This window comes from Bombina bombina, chromosome 3 (genome assembly GCF_027579735.1).
Source record: "Bombina bombina isolate aBomBom1 chromosome 3, aBomBom1.pri, whole genome shotgun sequence".
In the NCBI taxonomy this organism is placed as follows: domain Eukaryota; kingdom Metazoa; phylum Chordata; class Amphibia; order Anura; family Bombinatoridae; genus Bombina; species Bombina bombina.
Window position 1 is genome coordinate 1,074,148,428 of NC_069501.1, and position 16,566 is coordinate 1,074,164,993.

Genomic DNA, 16,566 nt, shown 5'->3' on the forward strand with positions numbered 1-16,566 from the left:
AGATAGATAGATGATAGATAGATAGATAGATAGATAGATAGATAGATAGATAGATAGATAGATAGATAGATAGATAGATAGATAGATGATAGATAGATAGATAGATGATAGATAGATAGATAGATAGATAGATAGATAGATAGATAGATGATAGATAGATAGATAGATGATAGATAGATAGATAGATAGATAGATAGATAGATAGATAGATGATAGATAGATAGATAGATGATAGATAGATAGATAGATAGATGATAGATAGATAGATAGATAGATAGATAATAGATAGATAGATAGATAGATGATAGATAGATAGATAGATGATAGATAGATGATAGATAGATGATAGATAGATGATAGATAGATAGATGATAGATAGATAGATAGATAGATAGATAGATAGATAGATAGATAGATAGATAGATAGATAGATAGATAGATAGATAGATAGATAGATAGATGATAGATAGATAGATAGATGATAGATAGATAGATAGATGATAGATAGATAGATAGATAGATAGATAGATAGATAGATAGATAGATAGATGATAGATAGATAGATAGATAGATAGATAGATGATAGATAGATAGATAGATGATAGATAGATGATAGATAGATGATAGATAGATAGATAGATGATAGATAGATAGATAGATAGATAGATAGATAGATAGATAGATAGATAGATAGATAGATGATAGATAGATAGATAGATGATAGATAGATAGATAGATGATAGATAGATAGATAGATGATAGATAGATAGATAGATAGATAGATAGATAGATAGATAGATAGATAGATGATAGATAGATAGATAGATGATAGATAGATAGATAGATGATAGATAGATAGATAGATAGATAGATAGATAGATAGATAGATAGATAGATGATAGATAGATGATAGATAGATGATAGATAGATAGATAGATAGATGATAGATAGATGATAGATAGATGATAGATAGATAGATAGATGATAGATAGATAGATAGATGATAGATAGATAGATAGATAGATAGATAGATAGATAGATAGATAGATAGATGATAGATAGATAGATAGATGATAGATAGATAGATAGATAGATAGATAGATAGATAGATAGATGATAGATAGATAGATAGATGATAGATAGATAGATAGATAGATGATAGATAGATGATAGATAGATAGATAGATAGATGATAGATAGATGATAGATAGATGATAGATAGATGATAGATAGATAGATAGATAGATAGATAGATAGATAGATAGATAGATAGATAGATAGATAGATAGATAGATAGATAGATAGATAGATAGATAGATAGATAGATAGATAGATAGATAGATAGATAGATAGATAGATAGATAGATAGATAGATAGATAGATAGATAGATAGATAGATAGATAGATAGATAGATAGATAGATAGAGAGAGAGAGAGAGAGAGAGAGAGAGAACACCTTCGTGGAAACGTCACCTCTCAGCCTGAGCAGCTCAGTGCGGTGAATGCTTCAAAACATAAAAAGGAACTTTCAGCATGAAGTATTTTATTTAAACCAATGGTAAATCCTAGCGTTTCACAAATGCTAGGATTTACAATCACTTTAATCCCACATATGATGGGTGGTAAACTCTCACAATCTTAAACATTTAATTTAGACTTCATTATTTTTAGCTGTCAGACCTCTGGATGAAATGTGATTTTATATTCACAATACCACCTATTAAACTGCGTCGGCAAGTGATTGCTTGGCGAATCCACCATACTCTTAACCCACAAATAATGTTGCAATGTCTGTAATATTCATTTTAAGGTGGAGTAGAGCCTAAGTAGAGAGCAGACAAAAAGGGAATACTAAAATTTAAAACAACCACCAGCTTGGTATTAGCTTTTGGATCCATGGCAGTTCGTAATGGCTGCTCTACCAAAGCAATCAGGGGGCAGATTTATCAGCAAGTAAACCAACAAGCAAGCTGGGCAATATAGTAGGAGGGTATTCAATAAGCAAAACTATCTAACTTCTTTGAATTAGCACCATCAGTCTTCAAGTACAGCCACCACTCCTAAATAACGTGAATTTGAAAAACAAACGCCATGTAGGTTTTCTAATTCTAGCATTCATTTTATACCTTGCAAGGTTACATAGATTGTAGAGTGCCAATTTAAAAATCAACCTTTTAATACAGTAGTGCAAAAGTGCTTTCAGGAGGTCCATCACAAAATTATTTTGTTTATACAGCTGAAACATCCTGTAAAACTCAGTCACACAATACTTGTTGTGGTTGTTTAAGGGGCATGAGATTATAGATCAGTATTACGAGTAGGTAAACATTTTAGTATTTTTTAGAGCTCTGCTATGCTCTAACCTTGAAAAACAAAAACAATCACCTGGAATATAACCTACCTTGTTTTAGAATATCTAAGGAAAAAAAAAATGGTATTGTTTTTAGAAAGAAAAAAAAAAAGATTAGTTTATCAGAATGTTTTAGAAGTTAACATGTTTTGGAAGCTAACACCTGTTCTTATGAAACCACCACATACTAAGTGGATGAAATTCTCCAAGGGGCAGCAAAATGCATATACCCCTGGGGAATTAAAAATCCTTGCACCAGACCTGGGCGAAAGCTTAGGTTGTGTAGTGACCGCCAAACAATGAACTTGGCCCAGCACTCACTCAACCTTATCCAATTCACATCCCCTTCACTATTCCCATATGTGGTGCTTTCATTTATAAGACACTTTGCTGCTAAAAGGTTACAGCTGAGCAGTGCTCTGGGAATCACATGATTAAGGATGCTGCAGACATTAATGTGGATAAGAAGGTTAAATAGATTTTTTTTTATTATTCATCAATGTTTCTGCACTCAAGCGCCAGATAACTTTTTGCCAACTGACTACCATTTTGAATTTACTTCATTCTTTCGATATCCTTTTACAAAGGAGAAGTTATGCACTACAGGAAGCAAGCCGAACACATTGGTAAAGCCAATGATAAGAGGCATATATGTGCAGCTACCAATCAGAAGCTAGTTTCCAGTAGTGCATTGCTGCTTCTGAGCCGACGTAGGAATGCTTTTCAAAAAAATGATTACAAGAGAACAAAGCAAATAAAGTACAAGGAAATTGGAACGTTTTTTAAAACTGTATGCTCTAACTGAATCATTACATTTTATATTTTGACAGTCTCTAAACAGTCCGGTGTGTGTGCGCACACATTTACTATAGTATTTGTTTTTCCATTTGCGCATAATGTATTGTGTGGTCCTCTTGATTTGCCCACTACTGGCACACAACTTCATTAACTCTAGAGCCCCTTGTGTCTAGAGTCACCTGGAAGAGGGCGAGGGAAGAGATGGGTAATTACCAAAAGTTCTGTTGGTGTTAGCACTTCTGGAGCACAACCCTCCCAAATAGACACACCCACGCATACTTTCTGCAATGATCAGTAATTTGTTAAACACTAAATTTAAATGTTGTTTATGTCTAAATACAGTAGGTCTTAAAAAAAAAAAAAAAAAAAAAACTTATAAAGGAAGTATAGAAAGAAAAAAAAAATTCACTTGGAAGCACAGATTAAATAGAAAATAACCATAACCTGACTTTTCAGCAATTTGTCACTTATGTCCAAGTATAAGGAAAAGAAAAAAAAAAAAATTTACACGGTTTCCAATTTCATTAGGAAATTATTTAAATTGTAATGGTAACCAGCAATTAGTACCTTCAGTTTGCAAGCAAACATATGGCACAGATACAGCTTTATTTATACGTCCAAAACTATTTTACAGGCTTCTAAAATTATGACTGAGGTTTGAGAAATGTCACCTTTCATTTCTTGGCTTCAGCTACTAAGAAAATAAAGTATAGTACTGTATTCTAGTTCTGATCCACGGCTTGCAACAAACAAAAAGAGGGGCTAGAATCACAAAGTTGCAACAAACTGTCAAAGCTTTTGCAGAAAAAAGGAAATTTATGCTTACCTGATAAATTGATTTCTTCTATGATACGAGTCCACGGATTCATCCTTTACATGTGGGATATTATCCTCCTGCTAACAGGAAGTGGAAAAGAGCACCACAGCAGAGCTGTCTATATAGCTCCTCCCTTGACTCCACCCCCCAGTCATTCGACCAAAGGTATAGGAAGAAAAAGGAGAAACTAAAAGGTGCAGAGGTGACTGAAGTTTTAAACCAAAAAATATAAAAAAGTCTTAAATTGACAGGGCGGGCCGTGGACTCGTATCAGAAGAAAATCAGGTAAGCATAAATTTCCTTTTCTTCTAGAAGATACGACGAGTCCACGGATTCATCCTTGGGATACAATACCAAAGCTACAGGACACGGATGAATGGGAGGGACAAGACAGATGGTTAAACAGAAGGCACCACTGCTTGAAGAACTTTTCTCCCAAAACAAGCCTCCAAAGAAGCAAAAGTATCAAATTTGTAAAATTTGGAAAGGTATGAAGGGAAGACCAAGTCGCAGCCTTACAAATCTGTTCAACAGAAGCATCGTTTTTAAAAGCCCATGTGGAAGCCACCTCTCTAGTGGAATTAGCTGTAATTCTTTCAGGAGGCTGCTGTCCAGCAGTCTCGTATGCCAAACGGATGATGCTTTTCAGTCAAAAAGAAAAAAAAAAGGTAGCCGTAGCTTTTTGACCTCTACATTTTCCAGAATAGACAACAAACAGAAGATATTTGACGGAAATCCTTGGTCTCTTGCAAGTAAAACTTCAAGGTACGAACCACGTCCAAATTATGTAACAGACGCTCCTTCTTAGAAGAAGGGTTAGGACACAGAGAAGGAACAACAATTTCCTGATTAATATTCTTATTTGAAACAACCTTAGGAAGGAATCCAGGTTTAGTATGCAAAACCACCTTATCAGAATGGAATATAAGATAAGGCGAGTCGCATTGTAACGCAGATAGCCCAGAAACTCTTTGAGCAGAAGAGATAGCTACTAAAAACAGAACTTTCCAAGATAGAAGTTTAATATCTATGGAATGCATGGGTTCAAACGGAACCCCTTGAAGAACATTTAAAACTAAATTCAAACTCCATGGCAGAGCAACAGGTTTAAACACAGGCTTAATTCTAATCAAAGCCTGACAAAATGACTGAACGTGTGGGACATCTGCCAGACGCTTTTGTAGTAAGGTTGACAAAGCAGAAATTTGTCCCTTAAAGGAACTAGCCGATAACCCCTTCTCCAATCCTTCTTAGAGAAAGAACAAAATCCTAGGAATCCTGATCTTACTCCATGAGTAGCCTTTGGATTCGCAACAATAAAGATATTTACGCCATATCTTATGATAAATTTTCCTAGTGACAGGCTTTCAAGTCTGAATCAAGGTATCAATGACCGACTCAGAGAAACCCCGCTTGGATAAAATTAAGCGTTCAATCTCCAGGCAGTCAGCCACAGAGAAATTAGGTTTGGATGTTGGAACGGACCCTGAATGAGAAGGTCCTGTCTCAGTGGCAGTTTCCATGGTGGCAAAGATGACATTTCCACCAGATCTGCATACCAAGTCCTGCGTGGCCACGCAGTCGCTATCAAGATTACCGAAGCCCTCTCCTGTTTGATTCTGGCAATCAGACGAGGAAGGAGAGGAAAAGGAGGAAACACATAAGCCAGGATGAACGACCACGGTACTGCTAGAGCATCTATCAGTACTGCTCGAGGATCCCTTGATCTGGACCCGTAACAAGGCATCTCGTCAGAATGCCAAACTTCCATCAGATCCAATTCTGGTGTGCCCCATTGATGAATCAATTGTGCAAACACCTCCGGATGGCGCTCCCACTGCCCCGGATGAAAAGTCTGACAACTCAGAAAATCCGCTTCCCAGTTCTTCACTCCTGGGATATAGATTGCTGATAGATGGCAAGAGTGAGTCTCTGCCCATCGAATTATTTTGGAAACCTATCATCGCTAGAGAACTCTTTGTTCCCCCTTGATTGATATATGCTACAGTCGTGATATTGTCCGACTGGAATCTTATGAATTTGGCCAAAGCCAGCTGAGGCCATGCCTGAAGCGCGTTTAATATCGCTCTCAGTTCTAGAATATTTATTGGAAGTAGGGTCTCCTCCTGAGTCCACACACCCTGAGCCTTCAGGGAATTCCAGACTGCACCCCAGCCCAAGAGACGGGTGTCAGTCGTCACTATGACCCATGCTGGCCTGCGGAAACACATTCCCTGGGACAGATGATCCTGTGACAACCAAAGTAGTCTCTGGTCTCTTGATCCAGATTTATCTGAGGAGATAAATTTGCATAATCCACATTCCACTGTCTGAGCATGCACAGTTGTAGTGGTCTGAGATGCAAGCGAGCAAACGGAACTATGTCCATTGCCGCTACCATTAGTCCGATTACCTCCATACACTGAGCCATTGACGGCCGAGGAATGGAATGAAGTGCTCGGCAAGCGGTTAAGATCTTTGATTTTCTGACCTCCATCAGAAAAATGCTCATGTCTACCGAGTCTATCAGAGTTCCTAGGAATGGAACTCGTTAGAGGAACAAGTGAACGCTTTTTTTATGTTCACCTTCCACCCGTGAGATCTTAGAAAAGCCAACACGATGTCAGTGTGAGATTTGGCTAGATGGTAAGTTGACGCCTGAATCAGAATATCGTCCAGATAGGGCGCCACTGCTATGCCACGCGGCCTTAGAACCGCCAGAAGGGACCCTAGCACCTTTGTGAAAATTCTGGGAGCTGTGGCCAACCCGAAAACAGAATTTATGTTTACCTGATAAATTACTTTCTCCAACGGTGTGTCCGGTCCACGGCGTCATCCTTACTTGTGGGATATTCTCTTCCCCAACAGGAAATGGCAAAGAGCCCAGCAAAGCTGGTCACATGATCCCTCCTAGGCTCCGCCTACCCCAGTCATTCGACCGACGTTAAGGAGGAATATTTGCATAGGAGAAACCATATGGTACCGTGGTGACTGTAGTTAAAGAAAATAAATTATCAGACCTGATTAAAAAAACCAGGGCGGGCCGTGGACCGGACACACCGTTGGAGAAAGTAATTTATCAGGTAAACATAAATTCTGTTTTCTCCAACATAGGTGTGTCCGGTCCACGGCGTCATCCTTACTTGTGGGAACCAATACCAAAGCTTTAGGACACGGATGAAGGGAGGGAGCAAATCAGGTCACCTAAATGGAAGGCACCACGGCTTGCAAAACCTTTCTCCCAAAAATAGCCTCAGAAGAAGCAAAAGTATCAAACTTGTAAAATTTGGTAAAAGTGTGCAGTGAAGACCAAGTCGCTGCCCTACATATCTGATCAACAGAAGCCTCGTTCTTGAAGGCCCATGTGGAAGCCACAGCCCTAGTGGAATGAGCCGTGATTCTTTCGGGAGGCTGCCGTCCGGCAGTCTCTTAAGCCAATCTGATGATGCTTTTAATCCAAAAAGAGAGAGAGGTAGAAGTTGCTTTTTGACCTCTCCTTTTACCAGAATAAACAACAAACAAGGAAGATGTTTGTCTAAAATCCTTTGTAGCATCTAAATAGAATTTTAGAGCGCGAACAACATCCAAATTGTGCAACAAACGTTCCTTCTTTGAAACTGGTTTCGGACACAGAGAAGGTACGATAATCTCCTGGTTAATGTTTTTGTTAGAAACAACTTTTGGAAGAAAACCAGGTTTAGTACGTAAAACCACCTTATCTGCATGGAACACCAGATAAGGAGGAGAACACTGCAGAGCAGATAATTCTGAAACTCTTCTAGCAGAAGAAATTGCAACTAAAAACAAAACTTTCCAAGATAACAACTTAATATCAACGGAATGCAAGGGTTCAAACGGAACCCCCTGAAGAACTGAAAGAACTAAATTGAGACTCCAAGGAGGAGTCAAAGGTTTGTAAACAGGCTTAATTCTAACCAGAGCCTGAACAAAGGCTCAACGGCAAAGAGAATGACTGGGGTAGGCGGAGCCTAGGAGGGATCATGTGACCAGCTTTGCTGGGCTCTTTGCCATTTCCTGTTGGGGAAGAGAATATCCCACAAGTAAGGATGACGCCGTGGACCGGACACACCTATGTTGGAGAAAGGAAGGGCCACAAACTGGTAATGTTTTTCCAGGAAGGCGAACCTGAGAAACTGGTGATGATCTTTGCGGATAGGAATGTGAAGATACGCATCCTTCAAATCCACGGTGGTCATATATTGACCCTCCTGGATCATTGGTAAAATTGTCCGAATGGTCTCCATCTTGAAGGATGAGACTCTGAGAAATTTGTTTAGAGTATTGATATCTAAAATCGGTCTGAAGGTTCCCTCTTTTTTGGGAACCACAAACAGATTGGAGTAAAACCCCTGCCCCGGTTCTACTTTACCCATAGTATATAGGTCTTCAACACAGTGTAAGAACGCCTCTCTTTTTGTCTGGTTTACAGACAAACATGAAAGATGAAATCTCCCCCTTGGGAGAGAATCTTTGAATTCTAGACGATACCCCTGAGTCACGATTTCTAATGCCCAGGAATCCTGAACGTCTCTTGCCCAAGCCTGCGCGAAGAGAGAAAGTCTGCCCCCTACTAGATTCGGTCCCGGATCGGGGGCTGCCCCTTCATGCTGTCTTGGTAGCAGCAGCGGGCTTCTTGGCCTGTTTACCTTTATTCCAGGTCTGGTTAGGTCTCCAGACTGACTTGGATTGAGCAAAATTCCCCTCCTGCTTTGTGGCAGAGGAGGAAGTAGAGGGTCCACCTTTAAAGTTTCGAAAGGAACGAAAATTTTGTTTGGCCCTCAATTTATTCGTCTTGTCCTGAGGAAGGGCATGGCCTTTACCTCCAGTAATGTCGGAAATTATCTCCTTCAGTTCAGGCCCGAATAGGGTCTTACCTTTGAAAGGAATAGCTAACAGCTTAGATTTTGATGACACATCAGCAGACCAAGACTTAAGCCATAACGCTCTAAAATGGCAAAACCTGCATTCTTTGACGCTAATTTAGCCATTTGAAAAGCGGCATCTGTAATAAAAGAATTAGCTAGCTTGAGAGCCTTAATTCTATCCAAAATATCATCTAATGGGGTCTCAACCTTAAGAGACTCCTCTAGAGCCTCAAACCAAAAAGCAGCTGCAGTAGTTACAGGAACAATGCACGCTATAGGTTGTAGAAGAAAACCCTGATGAATAAAAATTTATTTAGAAGACCCTCTAATTTTTTTATCCATAGGATCTTTGAAAGCACAACTGTCCTCAATAGGTATAGTTTTACGCTTAGCCAGGGTAGAAATAGCTCCCTCCACTTTAGGGACCGTCTGCCACAAATCCCAAATGGTGTCTGATATGGGAAACATTTTCTTAAAAGTAGGAGGGGGAGAGAACGGAATGCCTGGTCTATCCCATTCCTTAGTAACAATGTCCAAAATCCTCTTAGGGACTGGAAAAACATTAGAGTAAGTAGGGACCTCTATATATCTATCCATTTTACACAATTTCTCTGGTGGAATTACAATAGGGTCACAATCATCCAGAATCACTAAAACCTCCCTGAGCAACAAGCGGAGGTGTTAAAGCTTAAACTTAAAGGCCGTCATATCTGAGAGTCTGTTTGAGGGAACATATTTCCTGAGTCTGAAAGCTCTCCCTCAGACAGCAATTCCCCCACCCCCAAATCAGAACACTGTGAGGGTACATCGGAGATGGCCAATAAAGCATCAGAGGGCTCAGCATTTACTCTAATACTGGACCTACTGCGCTTACCCTGTAAACCAGGCAGTTTAGATAATACCTCTGTAAGGGTAGTAGACATAACTGCAGCCATGTCTTGCAGGGTGAAAGAATTAGACGCACTAGAAGTACTTGGTGTCGCTTGGGCGGGCGTTAAAGGTTGTGACACTTGGGGAGAATTGGATGGCATAACCTGATTCTCTTCTGACTGAGAATCATCCTGAGACATACTTTTAACACCTAAAATATGTTCTTTGCAATGTAAGGCCCCTTCAGTACATGAGGGACACATTTTAAGTGGGGGTTCCACAATGGCTTCTAAACACATGGAACATTGGCTTTCCTCAATGTCAGACATGTTAAAACAGGCTAGTAATGACCACAAACAGACTTGAAAACACTTTATTTTGTGAAAAAATAACATCTGAAAAAACTGTACTGCACCTTTAAGAGAAAAAAAAAAAAAAAAATTCCAAAACTGCTTTAAAACGATCAGATTATCACAATTTTATGATAAATGCATCCCAACTTGTCAGCTAAGTTTGCCCCACAAGGAAAGGAATACTTAACCCTTAAGACCAAAAAACGTTGCTAAAAAACGTTAATTTCAAACAAAAACACCCCTGCACCTCGCCACAGCCCCGCTGTGGCGCCTACCTGCCCTCAGGGGTCTGCAAAATCGGATTAACCCTTCGATTAGGCCCAAACTATCTCTGAAAGGCCCACCGGAGTTGGAGCTTGCTGCTTGTCTGGGAAAAAAAACTGTGCAACTGAGGCGCGAAAATAGGCCCGACCATCTCACTCGATGTCTCACAGCCTAAAATAACCACACCAGAGCGGTCTAAACCTAGCCATGTGGGTTCATATACCCATTTAGTGAATCTATGTGTACCCTCCATTCATAAAATAAAGTAAAAACGTTTGCCATAAAAAACGTTATCTTTCACTCCCAACATATAAACGTTTGCTCACAAACATATCAGTGTCAACCATTTTTTTTATAGCCCAATATACAGGTCCAGTAATACCCCTCTCTATACATTATTACTGCTTACCCTTTCCCTCAAGGGGATACTGTCAGCCAATTCTCCAGAAAACAAATGACTGAACATACCTCAATGCTTGTAGCATGAAAACCGTTCCTCACACTGAAGTTTCTTAAATACTCCTCAGCCATTCTGTGGGAACTACTCTGGATCTTAGTAACAACTGCTAAGATCATCAGTCTCCAGGCAGAAGTCTTCATCCATCTGCTGCCTGGGAAAAAAATAGCACTCACCGGTACCATTTAAAATAAAAAAAAAAAAAAGTCTTGCTTGAAGAAAAAAAACTAAAATGTTATCACCTCTTTCACTTTACCCTTCCTATTACTTAGAGTAGGCAAAGAGAATGACTGGGGGGTGGAGTCAAGGGAGGAGAAATATAGACAGCTATGCTGTGGTGCTCTTTGCCACTTCCTGTTAGCAGGAGGAGAATATCCCACAAGTAAAGGAAGAATCCGTGGCCTCGTCGTATCTTATAGAAGAAAGAACGCTAATACGTTTCATCAGAATTTCTGTATAAACAGAAGTATGTCTAGAAAGTATGAATATGACTAAATATTTGATTTTGTTTAGTTTAATAAACATTGTACATAAAAAGCATATTAAAGTAATTGTAAAGTTTAATGAATTAAAGCCCATTAAAGCCCAGTAGTATTTAAAAGTGCCCCCGTTTTAAAGATTTTTTTTAATACCATTTAGTTACGGTAAACATACCGCCGATCCTCCTCCCGCATCTCCTCCTGTATTGAGCATATTGATGACGAAGCCAGCTTCCTCCAATCGTTGTGTGCCCCCTTTGGCATCCAGCTTGTGGCGCACACAAGGATTGGAGGAAGCCGGATTCATCATTGATATGCTAAATACAGGAGATGCGGGCAGAGAATCAGTGATATGTTTACCATAAAAAAAGTGATAAGTATTTAAAAAACAAACAAAAAAAACACGTGTTTGTGTAAAGCTCAATGACTTAAAAGGCCCCCCATTTTTAAAATTATTTTTAAATACTGGGCTTTTATTCAATATACTTTACAATCACTTTAAGGCTAGAAAGAGCATAAGTACAAAAGCAAATATACAATAAAAAATAAAATCTATACCATATGTAGAATTTTTATTTAACTCTGCTACTTACAGTCCTTTTTTTATCTGTACTTGCTTCCTCAGCAGCTTTCTGGTACCTAGGGAAAAGTGAAAAGCAGCAGTTAGAGGTGTTTTAATAGTCATTCAAGAAAACCAAACTGAAGCACACCAGCCCCCACTATTTAATTTAAAGTGCATACGTCATGGTGCACTTCTGTACAACCTATTCAATCAAAATTGGTTGGGCAGCCAAGCAGAATGTTTGGAGTGCATCTTCCAAATAAAAAATAAATAAAAAAAATAAATAAAAAAAAATGTATTAAATTCTGCAGTGTTTAACAAACCCCCACTGCAGAATTTGTTAAACTCCAAACAGCATGCATGGCTGCCCAACTGCTGAAATAATTTTATTTTTTTATTATGCAAAGTATAAAAATAAAAATGAATCAATGTATAAATAACAATGTGCTTTTTCCCTTGCCATGGGGGAATAGAAATCTAGAGTGCATCCTGCTATTATATTGAGAATGTCCTTTTATATAGGGTATTGCTACCATAAGTCTCGAATCTCCACCTATGGCAGCCTGGCTGCCATATTTTAACTCTATTGTTTACATAGGCAACAATTCTTAGTTTACACGCAAGTATAATTTATTTATAATTATACACAAATAAAAATTTCAATGCAGAGTTATGAAAAAATTATACAGCCTTTTCGTAAAGAAGGCGTGTTCCTTGTCACCTTTGCTGCAGCCAGGCTGCCATAGATGGAGATCTGAGCCTTAAAAGGACACTCAAGTCAAAATTAAACTCATGATTCAGATTTAGCATGCAATTTTAAACAACTTTCTAATTTTCTTCCATTAGCAAAATGTGCACAGTCTTTTTATATTTACATTTTTTTAGTCACCAGCTCCTACTAAGCATGTGCAAGAATTCACAGAATATACGTATATGCATTTGTAGATTTAAGAATATTTGTTCTTATCAACATTCAATTATTTAAATCGAATTTCTACAATAACATTCGTTCTAACATTCAAATTAGAATGTAAACACATTCAACCATGCCTAATCAGCTATTAATGTATACTATTTTACATTTTTTGGATCTAAAAAAGGTATTAGTATAAAGATGCATATTACCTAATTAGCTACCTAGCATCATGTGGATATATGCTTATGAATAGTCACTTATATAAAGAACTGGTAGATCCAGACATTTCAAGTAAAGAAGTCTCAGAACTTACAATTGTCTCCCCAAATAGGTTTAAAAGAATAGTCTAGTCAAAATTAAATTTTCATCAGGGCAGATGACAAATGTCTCTTTATTAACATCCACCTCTGTAAAAGCTATATATTTTTAGAAGAACAAGGACTGTAAAATATCTCGATTGTAGCATGAAACAAAGCCAAGCTGCATCGCTTCCCCAGTCTATATAAATGTGGGGGGACGGGGTTGCAGGACCATCCACCATCGTGTCCCCGCAATCCTCAACAGTACAGTTTAATGAACTTAACCAAAGCACAAAATAGAGAGAACCAATTGTGCAGGTGGGATACTTAAAATAAATTTATAAAATTTGAGTTTAAGGTCTCCTGTTGAGGTCACTCACTAAGCAGCAGATTTAGAAGCTTCTTTAGTCAGGTTTCATTCTTGCCGTCAGCCATGACAGCCGCCAGGACACACCCCTTACTTAAAGGGACACTAAACCAAAAAATTCTCTCATGATTCAGATAGAGAATACAATTTTAAACATTCCAATTTACTTCTATTATCTAATTCACTGTATTCTTTAGCTATACTTTGTTGAAGAAATAGCAATACACATGGGTGAGCCAATCACACGAGGCATCTATGTGCAGTCTCCAATCAGCAGCTACTAAACCTATCTAGATATGCTTTTCAGCAAAGGATATCAAGAGAATGAAGCAAATTAGATAATAGAAGTAAATTAGAAAGTTGTTTAAAATTGCATGCTCGTGAATTCCACTTGAGGTTCCGGGGGAGGAGACTGGGTGCAGAACATGCTGTGAGCACGCTCTCTCTGAAACTCCCATACTAGCCATTGGCAGCAATTCCGCGCCGAAACCCTTGTCCTGGGTGGTTAACTAGCTGAAGACAACTTTATTCCGGTTCCACAGCGGTGCAATTAAAGCGCACCATACTGCTTTGGCCCTCTTAGCCTTACCAAGCTTTTCCGCTGTGAGAGTGAAGAAACGAGAGCCTGGCTGCCTTCCTTCACCCCTCCCACCGGTGCTGTGCGAGGAGATAGACGGGACACTGTCCAGCGATACTGACTTTCCAGGGTTGTGTGGCCTGCTGACACGGAGTGGGAATAGCTGTTTAGCCATAACCTTCCGGTTTCACAACAGTGCAAGTACAGCCCTCCGTACTGCTCTGGCTCCCTTAGTCTCATCAAGCTTCCCTTGTTGGAGTGAAGAAACGAGAGCCTGGTTGCCTTCCCTCACCCCTCCCTCCAGTGCTGCGTTAGGGGGTGGATGGGACGCTGCCCAGCGACGTTGACTTTCCAGGGCTGTGCTGTCTGTTGACATGGAGTAGGAACAGCTGTCTAGCCGCAATCTTCCGCACACCGATGCTGCTTGTGGAAGCTCGGCTTACATCTCAGGCATGAGTCGACTAGCTATCCTGCAACTGAAAGCCATCATAAGAACCTGGCTCCCTGGGGAAAAAATAAAAAACAAAAATACTCAGCCAAGACAAAAACGGCGTGTAGAATCAGAAGCCCTGATACAACTATCGCACAGAGCTGAGTGGTATAAGGTACTCCTACTACAAAGGAGCAATTGCTCAGACTCTAGGGAAGAGTCGTTGTACAGCCCACACATTATTAAATATATATTCCTCTCCAGAGAAAATAAGCTAAAAGGTCCCTACAAGACAGTACTCCTATAGCGTAAGGGCGGGAGGAGCACAGGCTATCCTAAGGAGAGAGACATTTCCATGCCAAGATTCATACACTAATTCTCTTATATATCTTGGAGAAAGACAGTTGGAAAAGGAGAGAACTATATGCTTCTTACTAACTGCATGTGCTATTAACTCTCCCAAACGTCGATGCTTGCTTTGCCTACTTTTTTCTTTGTCTGACCGTGGCTACCCTTTACCTTTTCTTGTGCAAAAACATGAAAAATAAGGATATTGCTCTTGCTTACTAATACTGGCAAATTAACCCCTGGCTGTTTTATATGCAAAGTATTGTTTAAATTATAAACACACAGGTCCCAGGGGAGATAATACAGAGAGTATAATTTGCAAAACTGTATCTTAACTTTTTGGGAAATAAACACTGTCTTGTCTGCTGTTGGCAACTAACCACCTTTTTCCAATATATGTTAAAATCAAGCTAAAGGAAACCGTAGAATTTGAAGTTCTGATACTGATAGCAAGCTTGGTTGCATAGTATAAAGTACTGTTATTGCAAAATTGTAATTGGCTAGATTCATATCATATTCTGGAAAAAGGCATTATTCTTTTTAATTATTGCAGGTGCCATTAACCTTCTTGGATGCTGCTTTTTACTTTGCCTACTTGTTTGATTGCGTCTATTCTCTGCTTTTGTGTGCAAAAAATTAAAAAAAAAAAAATTACCAATATAGGTAGGCCTGAGTAATATCTTTCTAAATTAACCTTCTGTCGTTCTATATGCAAAGCACTGTTTTGTCTAAAGGTACACATAGATATTAGAGGAGTTAATATATAGAGTACATCTTACTAAATCATACCCTATTTTTTTAGGAAATAGGAACATTGTGTCATTTTGCAACTAACCATTCTTTTCCCCCCCTATATAGTTGTATATATGTCAAATTAAATCAAAGGGGATAGTAGAGATGGGGAATTGAATGAGTAAGGTACCATTAATTTTACTGTGAGGTCATCTTTATAAGAATATATATTTAGACACAGGCTATAAGAAAGAACTGTGCAGCAGGAAGATCAGGAGTTTAAGCTAAATAATATGGCCTAATCACTTAGGCTTCAGATAAGTTCCCTAACGGGATAAAGGGCCCTATTTAGATAGAACCAAGTTTGGTAATAAACCTTTTTTAAGCTCTTATAAAGGGTCACGAGTGCTAGACCTATAAGAATACTTCCTATCTCAAGGTCATAGGTAACTTATGTTCCACAGCTGGTTGTAAAACTATTAGAAAGCACTTTTTTGTCCTTTCTTATTACACCTGCACCTCGAGCACTTGCACCCTCCACTTTTCTCTCCGTTTTTTTTCTTCCACTAAACTAATTTTTTTTTTTACACATATTCCCACCAAGGCAGGGGCTAATTCCTCTACATTGTCACTTTTTGGAGGATTTTTACCCCCCCATCTGTCTTAAAGTGTATTTAACACATGGATAAATTTCTTAGCACACACTAAAACCCCTTCACCAGCTATGGCAGCTAGACACAGATATAGGAAAAATAAAAATAGTATAGAAACTCAGGCGGACATTCATCCAATCTCCATTAATCTTCCTCACACTAAGGAAACGCCGGATATCCAAACATTGGTAGCTAGCATATCAGAGGCCTTGGCTCCTAGATTTGACTCTCTTAAACTAGAGATCAAACAAGATATTCTCTCTCTGACCAATGAATTCAAGACAATTTTTGAATAGGCTCCAAGAAGTTGAGCCGAGAGTGTCGGACCTAGAAGATTAGTACAATTCAGAGCTCTAAACTTAAGGGCCACAGATATAACACTAACCAAAGTTCAATAGAAAATTGAGG

The 16,566-nt window shown here is 38.9% G+C and overlaps 1 protein-coding gene across 3 annotated transcripts in view; it reads right to left on the minus strand.

Annotated features, from left to right (window-relative positions):
• The window catches only part of LIMA1 (LIM domain and actin binding 1), a 179,182-nt gene that overhangs the window by 116,146 nt on the left and 46,470 nt on the right, over positions 1 to 16,566 (minus strand). For all 3 annotated transcript variants that reach the window (XM_053708358.1, XM_053708357.1, XM_053708359.1), the window contains exon 3: positions 11,868 to 11,913. In XM_053708358.1, the coding sequence (XP_053564333.1) occupies positions 11,868 to 11,913 (46 nt within the window). The remainder of the gene's footprint in view (positions 1 to 11,867; positions 11,914 to 16,566) is intronic.